Source organism: Lolium perenne, chromosome 3 (genome assembly GCF_019359855.2).
Source record: "Lolium perenne isolate Kyuss_39 chromosome 3, Kyuss_2.0, whole genome shotgun sequence".
In the NCBI taxonomy this organism is placed as follows: Eukaryota; Viridiplantae; Streptophyta; class Magnoliopsida; order Poales; family Poaceae; genus Lolium; species Lolium perenne.
The window spans coordinates 392,730-412,356 of NC_067246.2; the positions used below are offsets into that span (position 1 = coordinate 392,730).

The 19,627-nt window shown below is 43.8% G+C and overlaps 1 protein-coding gene across 2 annotated transcripts; it reads left to right on the top strand.

Moving 5' to 3' along the window:
- Nucleotides 1–15,005: 15,005 nt before the first annotated feature.
- LOC127340588 (uncharacterized) lies at nt 15,006–17,560 on the top strand. Of its 2 annotated transcripts, XM_051366327.2 has the most exons (3): nt 15,006–15,189; nt 15,475–17,269; nt 17,486–17,560. In XM_051366327.2, the coding sequence occupies exons 2-3, from the start codon at nt 15,698–15,700 to the stop codon at nt 17,537–17,539; spliced, it is 1,626 nt and encodes a 541-aa protein (XP_051222287.1). In that variant the 5' UTR covers nt 15,006–15,189; nt 15,475–15,697; the 3' UTR covers nt 17,540–17,560. The 2 variants fall into 2 exon arrangements, with proteins under 2 accessions (XP_051222287.1, XP_051222284.1); XM_051366324.1 differs by having other exon boundaries at nt 15,008–15,189; nt 15,475–17,560.
- Nucleotides 17,561–19,627: the final 2,067 nt, after the last annotated feature.

Consider the following 19,627-nt stretch of genomic DNA (forward strand, 5'->3'; position numbering starts at 1 on the left):
ATCAACTGATACCAGCTGTGGTTATTATACCAACTGTGGCTATTTGATATCTAAAAATGGATTCTATTATAGGTTCTGATCAACTGGACGAGACATCTTCTACTTTATCTCGCAGTATTTAAACTATACCAATTGTGGTCTTCTGATATCAACTATGGTCTTCTTATATATGTTATGGTTTCATATATCATCTTCCGTTTTCGAGGTTTCATTGGTGCAAGAAAACCACTAGCTGACACTATGATTATAGTATTCGAAGTGATTTCCCATGCATTCCCTCTTCCATAATGCCTATGGATCTGCTTTAGCTTCACCATAATCATCATGTTTCTTACCTTTATGCTTCTTATGTACTAAAGTACTCCTCTGTTGAGGCAAAGCATGATTTTTGATTTGTACTATCTTCAGAGTATTGTGGTTACTTCCCACAACTTTGCTTCCTTTCTCTGATGAACCTTCATCTTGTCTGCGAGATCTTCCAGAATTCGTCGCTTCCTCACACGAATACCATTACCCTCTAGATCTATAGCATTAAGTAAGAACTTGATATTGCAACATGCATTTGCATATCAAAGTCAAACTTCATGTATGGATCTAGTCAAACAATGAAAATCCAATAAAATCCAAGAAGATTCAGCTTTGTGCATATAATACACACCATCATAAGCCTGAAAATAATAGTTGAGTAAGACATCTCTAAACATCAGGCTCTGATGTGTAGTATATAACACCACATAATATAGGTTTATATCGTGATACTTGGCACGAATATATGGAAGTCTACTATTTGTCTCAACCTTTACCTTAATTGCACAATTGCAATAAGATAAACTTGAAACAAAGTGGTCTAAGATGGTTAAGATTAACCTAATTTTCTTTGGAAGTACTATTTAACTTCCATTTTGTTGAGGACTACCTCACATGATATGTTTGTTTCTAACATCATTATTCTAGACACATAACTATTGGATTATAGCTCCTATACTTCCAAGTTATTGTACCATAAAGCTATGTTTCTGATGTGCTTGACACAGTTCCCATGGTTTTGGAACACAAATCTTGCTTTGTTGTTGAAGACCTGACTTCTTATTGTTCTCCTCCTAAATGTTTATGATATTCTAGTCCATCACATAACGATTCTCAGGTGAATCATATATGATTTCTATCCCTACCATGTAAGTAGGCATATTTTATTCCTATCTCTCTTCCTTACCTCCCATGATTGACTCATCATGGTCTATACTACCTCATGTCACTTGTTTGTATCACTTACTATCAGTTGTTTCACAAGTTTAGATAAATTTTACTTACTCATTACTTGTCTGGGTCTACATCTTCTATTAGGATATCTTAATTATCTTCATCACTTGATATTACTTCTAGTGCAGGTCTGAGTAATTCTTATTTAACCCATAACATGTGTTGGTACACATCTTCCAATAGGATATCTTCCTTACGGTTGTATCCTCTCTTTGGACTACCATGTATTGTATACCAACTATGATCTACTCATCTATTGTTTTAAGGACTTATTGATATGTTACATGTTTTGGATTAGCTACCTAACTTCACTTAGGAAGGATAGGTAGGAAATGTTGACTCAAGTGTGTCAGGATTATTCTCAAGTGAATATCCATCTTAAGTCATAAGAAGTATTTGGTCTACCTAGGACAACTTCCTATAGACACTACCAGTCCTATAGGTCTCATTTAAAGGGTTTTAATCCTAGGGTCAAAGCATTTGCTCTGATACCAACTGTGGTGACCCGGCATACCACTGCATGGTGTAGTATGCAAGTCTGATATAACACCAATGAAACACCGTTCCACTAGCATTATATCGCTCAGAGTGGTACAACAGAAACATATGCGGGTCCAAGGCATGTCTATAGAATTACAACATTGACTCTGTTACATAAGATCAGCACAGCCTCCTACTTTACAATGAGGTAAAACTGCAAATAAACTCCAGAAGAACGACTCGTAGTCTAATCCTAACACGAACTCTATTTGTAGAGTATTTAACTAGCTATAGAGGCTATGAATAGATTCTAGTTAACTAGGAGCTAGGTTGAGGAAGCTAGTTCCCTTCTATGGCTAAACTAGGTTTTCTCCTTGTTGGATGTGGTATCTGGCTCCTCTGACAGGGTCTTGTCTCTTGAAGTAGTTGTTGACTCCTCCGCCTTCGAGTTGCACTGTAGATCCTCCTTTGATGCCTCCAAATCTAAGCAGGGGATTTAAGAGTGGGATGAGTACGAGCGTACTCAACAAGTTCATTATAGGAAAGAGGTGTTTAATGCACTAGCTACAGCATTAGACCAGAAAGTCTAATACCAATGCAGGTTTTCATAATCATTTCTTCAAAAGGTTGCTTTTATTCAGAAGAACTATGTCCGTCAGCCTTCACCGGTTTACTAGAACTTCATGGAGCTCCTTTCCGGCCGCGTTCGCAGTTCCATATCCCGGAACAGGGAGTGACAGGTCACGATTCATTACACTCTGCAGAGGTGTGTTGCTTTACCCATAAGAGATCTTAACCTTGGTGCCAACCGAGTTGCAGGCTCGTCCACACTTCCTTTGGTGTGAGGCCCGGTATAAGGTCTAGCCAATCATGTTCCTCCGCTACCTCGAACACCCACCCTTTGTTGCATACCCCGACCACGGGTCCTCGTCGGTCCTCTTATACCACTTAAGGATGGACCCCGACCACGACAACAGCTTTGGGACTCGTTAACCAAACTCCTTCGCGGTAGCCGCAACCCATCATAGACCGCAATACCGTGGGGACTTTAGGCTTCCCCAGCCCACCGCTTGCACTTCGAGCGACAAGTGTCTACGGACTATGCCGTGGGGACTTTAGGCTTCCCCAGCCCACCGCTTGCCCTGACAGATACAAGTGTCTACGGTAAAGCGCATCCGTTGATGAACGAGAGGTGGAAACACTTTTGACTACTCCGTCCCACTCCGGATCTTATGGTTAACACGGATATTACGGCACAAGAATCACTGGCGACATTTGTTGTTTTAATCCTAGATGGATATAAGCCCGTGCAATGGAACCTCCACCATATCAACACAATCCATGGTTCCATTGCCCACCACATAGTCATATTCATAGTTATGAAAGTAGTGGTTTTGATTTTTGTGCAATAGTGATAACCATAATACTTTGCAAGTAATTTGATAAAAATACTCAAATGACATGAGCAAGTGATGAACTTGCCTTTCTTGGCTGCAAGATTATGCAGACAAGGTCTTCGATGCGTAATAACTCCAAATTCTGAAATAGCATCATCGTCCGGTAAGGACGATGTTTAAAAGATTGGCAAGGATGCAATAATGCATAAGAATGAGATGCAATCGCTCTAAGCGTGACCTAACCCCGATGATTTAGGATTAGTGAGTGGTAATGATTGGTTTAGGGTGTGTTGCACTTTTATGGTGATTCACATACAAGGTTCTTATTCGTGTGTGATTACTTGGTAGTATAAACAGTAGGTAACAAGGCTTAGTAATCAATTGAGCACACAAATAATGACAATTGGCATAATGTTAACCAGTAAAGAACAGTGGTCAGTTTTAGTATTATATGGCATGGTTAATGATTAATTATCATATACTTTAAAAGAATAACTTTTGAAGAACATGTTCATTGATAAAGAACAAGTATGATAATTAGATTGAGGGGGTTCTATGGTTGACTATGGTTTCAGTTAATTTCTGGAGTAAGTATTAGATGGTTCACAACCTAGTTGGATTCATCAGCTACTAGTCTTGTATTGTTGAATTAAGCCTAAACATCTTAATTACCAATAGTTGCTATCAAGGTGGCATACCTTGTTGGTGATAGTTGGCTAGGGTTTATAGGTCCTTATAAGCAGGGTTGAAGATGATTCTTTGTTTACTTCAAAAGAATAACTTTTGAAGAACCTACTTCTTAAGTAATAAGAAGTATATTAATTAGGTTAAGGTTGTTTAGGTTTGCTATTTCATTTCCTAAGTAAAGAATTATTGGATCCTAATTAGGATGGTTCATAATTATGAAGTACTTGTAGGGTTTAGTGGACTATGGTTATGTAATGTAAAATAGTAGGTATGGTTGCTAGTAGGGTTCATCACAATGGTGTGATGCCATATAGGTATGAGTAAGGTTGATGGTTTTGACAGTAGAGGCTAGGGTTTAAACTTGGTTGGCCCTACCTAATGATTTAGGTCTGATGAAGATGAACACATGGGCTACTAATTAGTAGTGATTGGGTTCCCATATTTCATGTGGATGTGAACTAGTATATAGTTGCTAGATATGAGTCTATGATAACTAATGAAGTAATCATGATCACATGTTACTCGAGGTTTAGGTTTGGAAACCATTTAGGTTTCACACATAAAATAGTGGAGCTAGGGTTTCTAGTGAATTAGGGTTTTGGGTTTACACATGAAATGATGAGTTTCTAGTGTTCTTCTTTATGGAACTAGGGTTGCATAGTTACTATTGAGTTCATAACTTAATAACTTCATTAATAAATTTGAAGTTATTAATCACTTTGAAATTAAAATAATGTTGGATATGGCATTTTACTATTTTTAATGAATTAATAATTAAGATAATTATTAATTAGGGTTTAAATCTCTCTAATAAAGATTTAACAAATAATAAATAAAGAGAATTTAGTTTTAATGTTTTCTTTATTTATTTACTGGTTTTTTATTTACTTTTGGGAATTTTTTTTTTACTAATTATTGAATTTTAATTGAATTTAGAATTAAAGAAAAGGCTTAATTCATAAGTATTAAATAATTGAATTTTTATTAAAAATAAAAATTCCATATTATATTTTTATTGAATAGAGATTAATTTTCTAAGAATTTTGATATCTTATATTTATTTTTCTGAGTTTTTATTAATTTTCTACAATTATATGAAGTTTCAGCAATTTTCTGAATTTAAACTAAAACGAAATCTGCTAATTATACCCGGTCTGGGCTACCCCAAGCCACTGACTGGTGGGGTCTTTGACCAGGTCAGTTGCCACGCGGGCAACGACCGGTCAAAGAACGTGGAACGGCCCCACTGCCACGTCGGCCTTGCCGGCGGCTCAACGCCGGCGGGCAGAAGGAGACGGCGCCGCCGATTTAAGGCACGGGAGGGCGCGATTTCGGTTCCGTTCGAACCAGAAGTCGATAGGGAATCTAATGGTGGTGGCGGTTTTTCGAGGGAATCACCGGAACGTCGCCGGCGACCAACATCTGCGGCGGCGGGCTCCGGCCAACTCGCAAACTCGAGCTACAGGACGCGCGAGGATGCAATAGGTAGCTCGGGAGATGCGCAAGATTACCAGGAACGCGATGATGAGGTCGGAGAAGCTCGGGGAAGTCTGGCTTGCCGGAATTTGGTGTTGCCGGTGTCGGAGAAGACGATGGCTTCAACGTCGATCTCGGGCACCTCAGCTCAATTCCTTCCGTAGGCTGAGCTTGTCGAGGACGGCCGTCACGCTGGTGGGCTTAGCTCGGCTCGGGGAGGCCTAGTTCGCCGGCGGTAAGAGAGACTGGCAGAGCCGGGGTTTCCACATGGATGCAATTGGAGAGGAAGGAGGGAAACGGTGCTCCTTCGTCGACCAGGGTTATTTATAGGGCTCAGTGGCGTGCCTCGTCACACCGTCGGGCGAGGAGAAGGCGCCAGCTCGAAGGGGAAGACGATCACGGCGTCGCCGTGGCCTCCAGCACGATGGAGAGGATGAGGATGAACTCGTCCTCGATATTTTGGACGAAGGGGTACGGTGGGTTGGTCTGGGCCGTGTTGGGCTCTTGCTGATGGGCTCCTGCTAGGCTACTTTGTGGACTCTGGTGGGCTGCGACAATGAGTGAGTCCAGGTGAGTTTTTCCCTCTTCTCTTCTTTTTCTGTTTTCAATTCTTGTTTTTATAATTCAAATTCGAATTCTTTTCTATTTTTAATACTGTTTTTCAATTCAAATTTGAATCCTGTTTATATCTTGCAGGTTCCTTATGATGTTAATATGTAGTGCAAAGATGATTCCACTACTTTTCTGTTTGAAACAATTATTTTATATTTGATTAGATTGCATACTTGTGGGTTATTCAAAATATTAAATAAACATGAATTTATGTATTCATTTTAAGTTCCATATTCTTGTGAGATCAATTCTGTTTAAATTATTTGAAAATACCTTCTTGTTTATGGTAGAAATATGAGTAGGGTTGGATTATGTGTTTAACCATATTGGTTATTCACTTGCATTTTAGAATATGGCTAACTTTTCAGATAGGTTTCTTTATGGTGATAATTCAATCCACCACTCTCTTAGTTCTAGGAATATTTTATTAAGGGTTATAAGGTCTCTTATTAATATATAATGGTATTTATCTGTATTACTTTTATAAGAAAACAACTTGGAGTGGACCATATTACTTAATTTCTTATTTGATAATGTGGTCACTTTCTTATAATTTTATGTTCTCATCTATTGGCTAAGGTTTTGGAACTTTCTGGGTTTAGGTTTTAGTTGTGGATCACCCAAATGATGCACCAACTAGGGTTTAGTCTCCCCTATCCATTATAAGGTGATTATTTACTTAATAGTTGATGTTCTCCTTTAGTTACTAAGGACTTGAGAAATGGTTTTATCTTTTTCCACTAGATTTCTATTATATCCTTAATCTATTGTTTAAGTAACAAAAGTAGATATGGTTCTTTTTATAGTTAACTTTGGTCACATGGATGTATGGTTTCTCACTACATAAAGTATAGTGTTTAACTCTAAGGTTTTCTTGGGTTCCTTAATTTAGAAAATATAGATATGGTAGGGTTCTAATTGTGAGCACCAAGTGGTTCACAAGTAAAGGTTGGGATATAAGTCTATGGTTGCTTACTAATGATTTCCCCATGATTTCATGTGGTGAATGATATCTACTTATCCTATCAAGTTTATCTTATCCTCACATATCTCAAGAGCATGATCATGGTTAGACATGATCAACTTGTTCTTGATATCATTTCCTCAAGTTCTTAGGTTTTATGATCATCATTCAATTTATAATGTTCAAGGTTGGGCTTCCTAAAGTATTTCTAATGGAATGGTTTTCACTTCCATGATCAAGTGTTGTCTTGATTAACTAAACATAATATCTCCCTTATAGTTTCTTGGGTGGACATGGCTATGGTTGTCTCTATAGGTTATATCCCAGGAAAATGCCTGAGATATTTTGTTAGGGTTCCACTTAAATAAGGTTGATATTATCATCTGGGTATATGGGTAGTTCTCTCCCTCAAACTCAAGTGTTGCCTCAACTAACTTGAGTGTAACACCATAATTGTTCTCTCTTATATAAGAATGGATTATTCTAGGTTATGGTGTACTCCTAATACTCTAGTTCAATTGTTGTCCTTTATTCTTAAATAGATAAAGCTATGTTTTGTATGACTGGTCTCTCTCATTTTGGAAAGGACTTTAATACTAACTTAAGGTTAGGCTCTATAGAGAATGATGTGATCACCACTATCTATGGTTAGCATAGGTGGATCCTCTCTCTAGGAAATATCTTGAATAAGTTCCTAGGGTTCCTCTTAAAGATAATGATTTAAATACTTGGATGTATATCCAAGGTTCAGCTCAAGTTTTGGTACTGCTTCTCTAATAAATATTATAGAACTCTCACCTCTCTAGGTTTGATGTGTAATAACTTGGAATGGAGAAGAACATATACTTCTAGAGTTGATCTCTTTGTCTTGTTTCCAAGATTGAATTAGAATGAATACCATGAGGTTCATGGTAGGCTCATGGTTTGGTTTAAGACATGGAACAGATAAGTGAAGAATAGTTTCTCCAATTATTGTTGCTTGATTTCCAATTGAATGAATGTTCATATGTTATGGCAAGGAATATCATGTTGTGATCTTTAATAAGATCAAGTAGTTGATCATTGATTTAAGTGTTGTTGTGTTAGATGTAATTCCATTTGATCTAAGTCCTTAGATCAAATCATCTCTACCCAAAGCAAGGTTTAGTCAAAGTCACATTGAGGTTTATAGCGCTTGACTTGATGAGCTACTTCAATTCCACCAAGGTCAAGTGAAACTTCGGTTACTGTGACTGTTTTACTTTAAAGCGCGAAAATTCCCCAGATTTTCTATGCATGAATGCAATGCACACATCTGTTTCCTCTATTTTTGTAACCCCATTACCTGGGATATTACAATCACGCTCCCTAGCTTCACCTCGACATCGCCTACCTAGCCCTGCCCTCGCCTTTCCCCTTCGCTCACCGGAAACGCCGCGCCATGGTCGACTTCATCGCACCCCCACGGGCACCTCGCGCCCCTATAAAAGGAGAGCCCCCGCGCTCAAATTCTTCACACACCTCGCTTCCCCTCTTCCTCCTGATCATCCTCGACCTCTCGCCCATCCACATTGAGCCCTATCTAGCCCCAATCGCATCGACGATCGCCAGAGCCAGTAGCAGACGCCGTCGTCGATTTCGTCCACCCCTGGAGCTTCCACGACCACCGCTCGCTTCCTCGTCCTCGACAACGCTGCCGCGCACCCTCGCCGAGCCTCGCCGGAGCTCAGGTGACCCTCCGACCCCCTAGCCTCGCCGTCGTAACCCTGGCTCTCGCCGCGGTAGACGACGACCCTGGGCCGTGCGATTTCCATCTAATCCAACGGCTCACACACTCGCATACCGTTTTGGGTTTTAAGACCCACTGACAGGCGTGCCTCACCCTGTCAGGCGGCCCGCGTGCAACGTGCGCAACTGGGCCGGCCCGTTTAGTCTTTCCCGCGTAGCCCACCAATTCAAATTTGAATTAAAACGTTTCACTGAAATTCTTTACTGGCCCTGTTTTCAAAATTGAATAGAATTAGTTTGGCTCAGCCAAATTTGGTGAAATTCATATCATTGGAAAGCTAGTAAAAATATCTACACTACTACACTGGTCTCATCTAGAGATTCTTTGTAGAATTAAAGTGACAAAAATAACAAGGTAGGGACTTTTGCACATTCAAACAATTATTAAAAATCAACCAAAAATGCTTTTGAGTTGATTTCAACTCTCATAAATCACATTTCACTTACTCTAATTGTTTATGCAAAAATATGACATGGTTACTTTGTGTGATCATAGCCTAGTTGAAAGAAAGGACTATATGGCTATTGCTAGTCAAGTGATATTGTCCAAAACTATAGAATAAATCATATGAGGTGTTTTGCCTCATTTAAATCTTGTCCCAAGTAACTTCATATGAGGTGGTGACCCTGGTCTAATTACTCTCACATTGAATTACTTGGTGATGTTAAATCATATAATAAGTGGTGTTATTAAATGGTATGAGGTGTTCTACCTCATTTAAATCATTTCCCAAATGAGGATTATGAATGGTTGACCTTGGTCAACATGAGTTCATACATTACTCACTTGAGGAAATTAAATATTAACAGGATTCAATGAGAGGAAATTATTTCCTCAAAGAACTAAATGGAAACTCTAATCTACATATGTAATGAGAGGAAATTATTTTTCTTAAAGAAAGAAAACCAATTCAATTAATATGTGATGTGTGTCATGATACTAGAATAGTGTGTGTGAATCCATTGTGTGCTTAGTGTAGCTCTTGAACCTTGTTTGGTGATTGTGTCTCGTATTCGTTTTTAGACGCTAGTACCGAGTAGTACCAGGAAGAGGAGGTCTACTACCAAGAGGAGGAGGACCACTTTGACCAGTACACCAACCAAGGCAAGCTAGACTAATGCAAGTTATATTGTTGCAAGCTGATCTTCTTGCAAGTGCAAAGCTCTATTTGAGCAAGGCACCATTACTATTACCTTACTTGCAATGATCCCATCCCAATTTTTTACCTTACAAGTTGTTCCTTTGTTTCTCAAAGATTAATTTTATAGTTAACTTTGGTCTAAGTTTAGAATGTTATGAGAGTAGTGAAGTTAGCCTCAAAGAAGGATAAGCAAGATAGCACCCCTCGTGATTAGAGCTAGTGCTAACAACTAAAATTGACTACTCTAGATGGGAACTTGTGATTTGAAATGAATTTGAAAATTTTGGAATGATGAGTCATTCTATTGAAAGGCTTTTGAAGGTGAATATGACTTGAAGGATATGGTGGATTTTGATTAAAACTGATATTGGTTTGGATGCGATACCTTTCCAATTTTTAAGTACCCCCACAATACCTGATTATGGGTAGGGCTTAACTGGAAGTTTATGCATCTTAGTATGGGTTCCCTCTGAACAAGCATCATAGGGGTTATGCTGAGGCTGCCTCCGTAGAATGTGAAATGATGTGAAATGAGGTGAATGTACGGCCCAAGCCCCGTGTAGTTCCCAGGCTGATGGTTTGTCTTCACTGGGAGGCCAAGCTCATGGGGAGAGGTGCCTATACTAGGGTATGTAAGTGAAAGGTTATGGTTGATGATCCGCGTACTGAGTTACGATGATTCAGGGTTATCCCTGACGGATGTAATCAAATGTTGTGGCACAAGTGTGCAACCTCTGCAGAGTGTAAATCTATTCGAATAGCCGTGTCCACGGTTACGGACGGTTGGAAAGGCCATACTGTTACCGGTGTCAGATATTTTCTTGAAAAGAAAGGATGAATTTTAATGGTGACTTGAATTGAATCACATTTGAGTTGTGGGAATGACACTAATGTTCCCACTTGAGTTAGTTAGCAGATGAAGAGTCTTTTATGAAATACTTATGAACTAAAACTGGCTTTACGCAAAATAAACTAGAGCTTAGCACCCCTTTAGTACAACTGATAGTGCTTACACTAGTATTAGTTTGCGAGTACTTTAAAGTACTCACGGCTATGTCCCTGTCTATTCAAATGGCCAGACTATGAAGAGGAGCAGAACTACCAGGAGGACGGACAACAAGACGTCTACGACAACTAGGGAATCTTCTGACGTCAGACGTTGGCATATGGATTAGATATTATACTTCCGTTACGCTTACGCTATGTAATATGTTCGTTGATCATTAGATCAACTATTTGTGTAATATTGGATCATGTGACCTCTATTTGTAAGACGACTATGGTATGTAATGAATGATGACTTATGGTGTCAACTGTTATGTCTCGCAACAACACTATTTTTGGGATTGCGATGTATGGCATAACAGGCATCTGGACTTAAAAATCCGGGTGTTGACAGCTTCATTCTGAGAAGAAAAAGTTACAGAGGGGATGTGAGAAAATTGCACATGAGTAGGAGCCATGGTCTTATACTTTTTGATGGGGCCCTTAAACTTGCATTGGGGACGGTTATCACCTTGCATCTGGCCCATAGGGTTGGACGCGTAGTTGTCATAATCATATGATTCTGCTATGCGATTCTATGACTTTACGATCGAAATTGAATAAAATGATTTAATGGTTCTGCTAAGTAGAATATAAGATTTTACGATTCTTAAAGTTACGATCATACGATTTGCGATCCTACCATATAGGTTCGGATCCGATTCAAAATCACAATTCTGACAACATTAACGAACCACCCCTGAAACGGTGTGGATCTTGAAGTGGGTGCAGCTCATTTCGGTGCCACTCTGGCGAGCGAGGGCACTCACGTTCACAACACCACCTAGATTCCTCGAACTTCAGTCGATGACGGAGTTCCAACTCATAGCGGCGGTCAATCTTAGAGGTGGCCTCCTCATACGAGCTCTTCCCCAACTGATGGATTGAGTTCCGCTCGTGATCCATGGGGGTGGGCTAAGGTAGGAGGGAGTGAGATCTAGATCTAAAACGGCCCAAGCATCGCACCTCAGAGGAGGAGGCAGGAAACCCTATTGGCTGGGAGTAGTCAATGACTGGACGCCAGATCCACTATAACACCGTCCATGGATTAAGGGTTTGAGCACATGTTGTTGGGCTAGGCCAAGGCCCAGGATGATTCGTTTGCGTAAGAATGAGAAGGAAATTCTGGGCCTCCACTTCCGGCCTAGTAGCCGCTACCTGATACGTCCAAAACGTATCTACTTTCCCGAACACTTTTGCTATTGTTTTGCCTCTAATTTGTGTATTTTGGATACAACTAACACGGACTAACGCTGTTTTCAGCAGAATTGCCCTGGTGTCCTATTTTTGTGCAGAAACTCAACTTTCAGGAAAATCCCCGGAAATAATTGCAATGGGCCTATTTTCACAGAAGATTGACGGAGCCAGAAGACGAGACGGAGGGGGGCCACGAGGCGCCCACGCCACAAGGCGGCGCGGTGGGCCCCTGGGCCACGCCGCCCTATGGTGGCGTCGCCTTGGGCAGCCCCCGACGCTCCCCTCTGGACTACTTAAGGCCTCTGACCTAAAAACGCGAGGGGGTTCAACCAATTTGCCAGAAGACATCCAGAACTCTGCCGCCATCGCGAAACTCCATCTCGGGACCAGAAACTCCGTTCTGGCACCCTGCCGGGACGGGGAATTGGAGGAGATCATCGCCATCATCAACACCGACGCCTCTCCATCAACCATCCATGCTTCCCCCATCCATGTGTGAGTAATTCCCCCGCTGTAGGCTGAAGGGGATGGTAGGGATTGGATGAGATTGTTCATGTAATAGCATAAGATTGTTAGGGCATAGTGCCTAGTATCTGTAGTTGGTACTTTTATGATATTGTTGCAACTTGTTATGCTTAATGCTTGTCACTAGGGCCCGAGTGCCATGATTTCAGATCTGAACATGTTATTGATTCATGATGATAATCATTGTTTTATGATCTTACCTGCAAGTTGTATGCACATATTGCTGTCCGGAACCCGAGGCCCCAAAGTGACAGAAATTGGGACAACCGGAGGGGAAGGTTGTGATATGAGGATCACATGTGTTCACGGAGTGTTAATGCTTTGCTCCGGTGCTCTATTAAAAGGAGTACCTTAATTACCAGTAGTTTCCCTAGAGGCCCGGCTGCCACCGGCTGGTAGGACAAAAGATGTTGTGCAAGTTTCTCATTGCGAGCACGTACGACTATATACGGAACACATGCCTATGGTTGTTTAGTACTTGGATACTGTTTTATTACTATCTGCAAATGCACTGCCTTGATTGTTACATGAGTTCTCTTATCCATGCAGCGCCCGTTCATCCATCCCTGTGCCTACAGTATTTTAATACTGATGTTTACTATAATCACTACTGCTGTCTTTATTACACTGTTGCTTATATTTCGCTACTGCTACTGCTATAAAACTGTTGCTACTGATAAACTCTTGCGAGCAAGTCTGTTTCCAGGTGCAGCTGAATTGACAACTCCACTATTAAGGCTTAAAAATATTCTTTGGCTCCCCTTGTGTCGAATCAATAAATTGGGTTTTACTTCCCTCGAAGACTGTTGAGATCCCCTATACTTGTGGGTCATCACTGCCAGTGGCCCACGGGGCTTCTCGGTCCCAGCAACATCGGGGTCCATGCATGTGCCTTGTCTCCATCGCGCGGTGGTTCTAGATCTGGCTGAGCTAGTGGCGCTGGAGGCAAACCGACGGGATAGGGTGTTCTTTGTTCCCCAACCATGGAACCCAAACGCGTCGGCGACACGGGAGCCTAGCCCACCGGTCCATGGCAAGCAACGCGCGCCACCGCACGCAACTCCAACGCATAGGAAGTAGGTTTCCTTGGAATAACCCGATGCAAATCACCCACGCTGCACTAGCCAAAATGGAGATCCACTACCAGCTGGAGCGAATGCCACCCGCTTTCCACAGGCTATAGAAGACGTTGGAGTAGCCTTGTCCTACGCTTGCGCAGGAAAGTCGCCCAAGTGCCCAACATCAAGGATACCATCGAGAGGGCGCACGTCAACGCCATCTGCACCGGGCAAGAGATGATAAGGGGTTGCCTGATCTTCTCAGTAAGCACGGTGGTGGTGATGAACACACGATGAACACATCGGAGATAACACGATAAGGAGGTGGAGATAACTTGTATGACGCCGACGAAGTCTCTTGATTGATTCATGTTGCCAATGCAACAGCTCTCATCCTACAAGATATTCGCAACTCCACACACTTGCGCACGTAGCCGCCGACCACGGAGCGGTAAATTGCAACTGTCTAATTCCCAATGGAACATCGTATCACACAAAATTTTCAGTAGCAAAACACCAGATCGATGCGAATTGGTGTATAGATTCAATAGAGTTGCGAAGCAATCAACTATGAACTAGGGTTTATCTTATAAGTGGTCTAAAACTATTATGGGGGTGTCCTGGGCACTTATATAGGGGTTCAGGACGACCAGAAGTCAAAAAATTATAACCGACCCAGATCAGGATCTGGTCGAGACTGACTCGGACACGGCCGGCCTGGGGGCCGGTCGACCGGGCCAGGGTCCGGGCGGGCCGGTCGAAACCGGGCCAGGCGCCGGGCTGCCTCCGGGCCAAGGGGCGGGGCTCTCAGTATCCCATCCGGATGGCACCGGCGTGGGATCCAGTATGACCGGCCTGGACTTCTTTTCCCTCCTTCGCGCATGCCTCCCGCTCCTCCCTCGCGCGTCCATGGGATGTCTTCACGTCCAGCACCATGTATCTCCTCCTCCTCGTGCGATGTTTCCTTTATCCTCGTACCTGAGTAATATATAAGCTCTTAATTTCCCAAGCAAATCCGGAGGATCTTCTTCGACCACGTTGTGTCACTTCAAGCTCCTGCTCGACCAAGTGGTTTTGTCCCCGGTTTGGACAGGGGTGGCTGCGGCTGGAAGCTGCTCATCGTCGGCGGGATCCAAGGACTTGATCGCGTTTTTGTGATTTACTTTCGGGTGCTCCGTGTTAAAGTTCTGGACCTTGTTGTGATGGTCTTTTTTATTTTGGTCCTTCCTGTAAAAGTTCACCCACAGCCGCTGGAATGAAAACTCCAGGTCCTTTAGGGCCTTACCTGTTCCAAAAAAAAAAATGCAAATTCGGACGAATTCAAAGCAAAATTCATCAAAGAAGATTAAAAAAGAAGAAGGGAGAACGCGGTAGGAGATCAAAATTCATCCAGAGGGCGCGACCCGTGAACGTTGACGTCTCGACCGACCCCTGCCCCGGCCCCGTTCCTCCGTCTCCTCACCCTCTCCGCCCCCCTCCCCGTCTCCGGCGACATCTCAGGCCACGACCCAAGAACCTTCGCCCCCCTCTCCGCGGGGGAAGAGCCGCGGCCTCGGGGAAGCTTCCTTCTTCACTCCGAGGTAAGAGCAGATCCAGAGATCAAGCGCCGCCGCTCCTCTTTCCTCCCTCCGCTTCGAATTTCCTTTGCCGTGGCAACCCCTAACGGGATTCGCGAGGTTTCCTCCCGGCACGGTTCGTGACAAGATTGGTTTCTACGGGTAAAATTTTATTCAAAGGATAGCTGCTATCGAGGGCGATGAATCGACCTTGCTTAGATAGAACAGAGAGACGGCTGGCTAGGATTTTTGACCAATTCAATTCTTGTGTACCTAGTTAATAATTGTTCCCCTCCATTCGGTTTTCAGGTCTGCGGCCTCGATTGAAGATCTCAATTTTGTTTTGTTCCCAACCCAACAAAGGAAGGATTCCTCGCCGTCGCAAATCTTGATCTGTGGGTTGGTGGCCCGTGAGTAATCCGTGCGGCTCCCGTAGGAGGAGGAAGAAGCGGCAGCAGCAAGAAGGTGGAAGAAGAAGAGCAGGCAGTAAAGAATAGGAAGGACCAAGGAGAAGGAGAGGAGGGAGCTCTCCATGGGAGGTGAGCCCCTCCTCACCACCCTCTCCATGGAGAACGGACACCCCTCCACCCTCCTCTCCATGGACCCTGCCGGCTCATCATCACACCTGGCCTCCGCCGAGTCCTCCGGCGCCGTCAATGGGGCTGGCGACAGGGAGCTCTTCATCATTCCGCGGCATGAGCCTGCGCGGCAGGGACCGCCGGACATCAACCTCCCGCTGTCAGCAGACCCCTCTCCGGCACCCGCCTTGTGGAGCCTTGACCCTTTCGACATTCTCGAGGTCGGTCTCAGCACGCAGACCTACGAGTCCGAGGTCCCGCTCACGGTTCCAAAGCCGACCGGCAACGGCAACGGCAGCGCGGCCGTCGGCGTGGGCGCGAGGAAGTGCGCCAAGAGAGGGGACAGCATCTGGGGGGCGTGGTTCTTCTTCAACCACTACTTCAGGCCCGCGCTCGTCGACAAGCCCAAGGGGAAGCTCACGCGGGACGCGTCCGGGAGCATCTCCGGCTTCGACAAGTCCGACCTCCGGCTCGACGTCTTCATCGTGCAGCACGACATGGAGAACCTGTACATGTGGGTGTTCAAGGAGCGGCCCGACAGCGCCCTGGGGAAGATGCAGCTGCGGAGCTTCATGAACGGGCATTCCAAGCACGGGGAGCCGTCGTTCCCATTCAGCGTGGACAGGGGCTTCTCGAGGTCGCACCGCATGCAGCGCAAGCACTACCGCGGCCTCTCCAACCCGCAGTGTCTTCATGGGATTGAGATCGTGAGCTCGCCCAATTTGTCAGCGGTCCCTGAGGCTGACATGAAGAGGTGGGCTGAGCTTACAGGAAGGGAGCTCAATTTCTCGATACCGCCTGAAGCCAGTGATTTCGAGTCGTGGAGGAACCTTCCGAGCACTGATTTCGAGCTCGACAGGCCCCAGCCACAGGTGGCATCGAAGAATGTCGGAGCACATAGCTCTCATGTTCATAAGAAGGCGCTGAATGGTTCAGGTCTGAACCTTTCCACGCCGCCGTCATCGGATGACGGGATGGACCTCTCACCCAAGTGCAACAAACGCCGCAAGGACTTCTTTGCTCACAATGGCGTAGAAGAGGACTGCGCCGCAATGGCGGCGAACAACTCTTGCTCCGACAGAGAGCAGGAGGTAGAAGTCCAGACCGGTGGCGAACCGTCCTGGATGCATGAGTTCACTGGTGTGGCAAAGCATGCAAGTGGACCTGTTACTGCTGCCAAGACCATATATGAGGATGATGAAGGCTACTTAATTATGGTGAGCATGCTCTTCTCCGACCAGCGCAGCCTGAAGGTCACCTGGAGGAACACGCTGACACACGGCGTCGTCAAGATCTCCTGTGTGAGCACCGCCCGCACACCCTTCGTTCGGCGGCATGACAGGACGTTCAGGCTGACCGACCCGGCCCCCGAGCACTGCCCTCCTGGCGAGTTCGTGCGGGAGATACCCCTGGCCACGAGGATCCCTGAGGACGCGAGGCTCGAGGCGTACTACGACGAGACTGGCACCGGGCTGGAAATCATGGTCCCCAAGCACCGGGTTGGGCCAGAGGAGCACGAGGTCCAGGTTTGCATGAGGCCCCCACATCTCGGCGACAACAATGACCTCGTTTTATCATAGAACAGGAAAAAGAAAATACCATCTAGCATTTTAGATCATCTGTCCGGTGTCATGCAATGCCATGAGACGCCGAACAACATAACAAAGCTATCTGCAGCATGAACTAGTCGAACTTTTCTGTCTCCCCTAGGTAAAAAATTCTCATCTGTACTTTTTGCACAGGTACTGCATCACTATGTTGGTGGTGATCCCCTTGACTATTCATCCTTCATATGAAAGCGTGGCAAGTTAATAGTATATTCCGTGTATCTGTGTATATTCCGAGTTATTGGGTTCATAATAATGTCGACAGCTACTACTCTCTGGGCAGAGAGAGACTGTTGTCATCACCATTGTTCGCTGTAATCATTGTCGTAGGCATCTTAGCATAATATGCCCTGGATCTCTTTCACCTGAACCTGTGTTCCCAGCTTGGTTATTGCTGGTACTGTACTGGTGATGTTCATAGCTTAATTTCCACAGCAGCTAATAGTAAAAAATTTCATCCTTGTTCCTGGGTGATGCTGTGTCAGCAAAGATGCTGTTTTTACTTGTCTGAATTACAAAAGATTGGCAAGTTAATAGTATTCCTTCCTATGAGCTTCGAAGACGCTATTGATTCTCCTTCTGGGCTTTGTACACAGGTCCCGCATCACTGTATTGGTGGTGATCCCCCTGATAGGAATCAGGTTGAAAATAATGTGGATAGGTTGCTGGTAATGCTCTGTGAGCAGAGATTCAGTTGATGTAGCTGTTGTTTGCTATGATCATTGTCTGTCATTAGGCAATCTTAGCAGAAATGGTAAACCTCATACTGGTTGCTGGTAACATGCTGTGAGCAAAGGTCTTTCCATGTCTGAGGACAAGGATGTATTCTGAGGATCGGGTTCATAATGATGTTGACAGCTACTACTCTGAGCAGCGTCTGTCGATGATATCGCTGTTGTTCTTTGTTGCTGTAATCACTATCTTAGGCGTCATCTTAGCATACTATGATCCGGACCGTTTTTGGCACAAGTAGAAACTTGGTATTGTGTCGCTTGAATCTGTGCTACCAGCTTGGTAATTGCTGGTACTACTGAACTGGTGAGCTTAGTTTTCACAGCAGTTGATAGTAAATCACATCCTGGTTCCTGGGTGATACTTTGTCAGCAAAAATGTTTTTTTACATGTCTGAATTACAAAGATATATTTGCTTGCTGTAAAAAAAACGAGATGTATATTTTCTTACTGTAAAGAAACATGATCTATAATGCCTGGAGGCTGGGAGAAGAGGAGGTTGCAAAGGAATTTAAGATCTTTTTTTGGTTTACATGTGGCTGGCAGCGAGCCATGCCGCTCCCATGTATAGCCTCTGCTTCTCTTCTCTGTCTGTGTGTCTTGTTTATGGCCAAGAGGAGAAGCAACTGTGATGTGAACACGTTGCCTGTCTTTTCTGAAGAATTTACTGTGAAAAACTCTCTAGGTTTTTCTGACTCTCATATGAGCAAAATAAATGAATTAGTAGAATGGAAGTAGAGTTTATATCAGTGGAGTCCTTTCCTATCTTTCCTAATACAACTTTTATTTTGCCAAAATATGAAGATTCCACTGTTGAACTCAGGGAGCTGGTGACGAGATGAGCCACTAGAGAAAGGCGTGTTGACGTGTTCCTCTGACGACGGATCGTCCGGTGCTCGGTTGAAACGAAACCAACCAAGCGTGCCAACCCTTGTTGGAATGAGAACATTCTTGTGCAAAAACATCTTGGATTTCTGTACACGTTAAGGGCACATCTGTTTTCAACCAACCTCTGGAGCGAACACATGGTTGGGAGCGGAATTGATGAGAAATTTTGGACATGGATTAGGTCAGTGAGAAAAAAGAAGAGAGATAATTTTAGAGAAATCAGCCAAGACCCTGTGAAACAAAATATTTTTGTCGCCAATAGCATAGCACAAAACCGTGGAGTTTGAGTTGATCTTTGAAACCGAGTTTAAATTTCCCACAAGCCACAAAGAGTAAGGTTGACCTTACCCATAAGCTGGGACACACGTTCTGTAAAAAATATCAAAATGCATAAGGTCAACATTAGCCATAAGCCGGCACCAACTATTTTATATTCTTTAAAAAACAACCATGTCATTCTAATTTTTTCAGAAATCACAAACTGAACCTTGGGCTCGTTCAATTGTTTTGGCGTTTTTTTTTTTTGGTCTGGTGCATTTGAAAATTAGGCAAATTTGAAACGAAATTCTCATTTCGGGAAGAATTCAGGTGCGGCGAGTCCGGAGAGGATAAAGCGCCATCGTCGTCTTCTCCTTCTCCACTCCTCTGCTTCCGCAC

Bases quoted from the DNA above. Each gene is read 5' to 3' on its own strand.
- LOC127340588 (XM_051366327.2), top strand. From the start codon at position 15,698: ATGGGAGGTGAGCCCCTCCTCACCACCCTCTCCATGGAGAACGGACAC. The intron at 17,270-17,485 runs GTTTGCATGAGG...CTTTTTGCACAG, and splicing joins CAGAGGAGCACGAGGTCCAG to GTACTGCATCACTATGTTGG.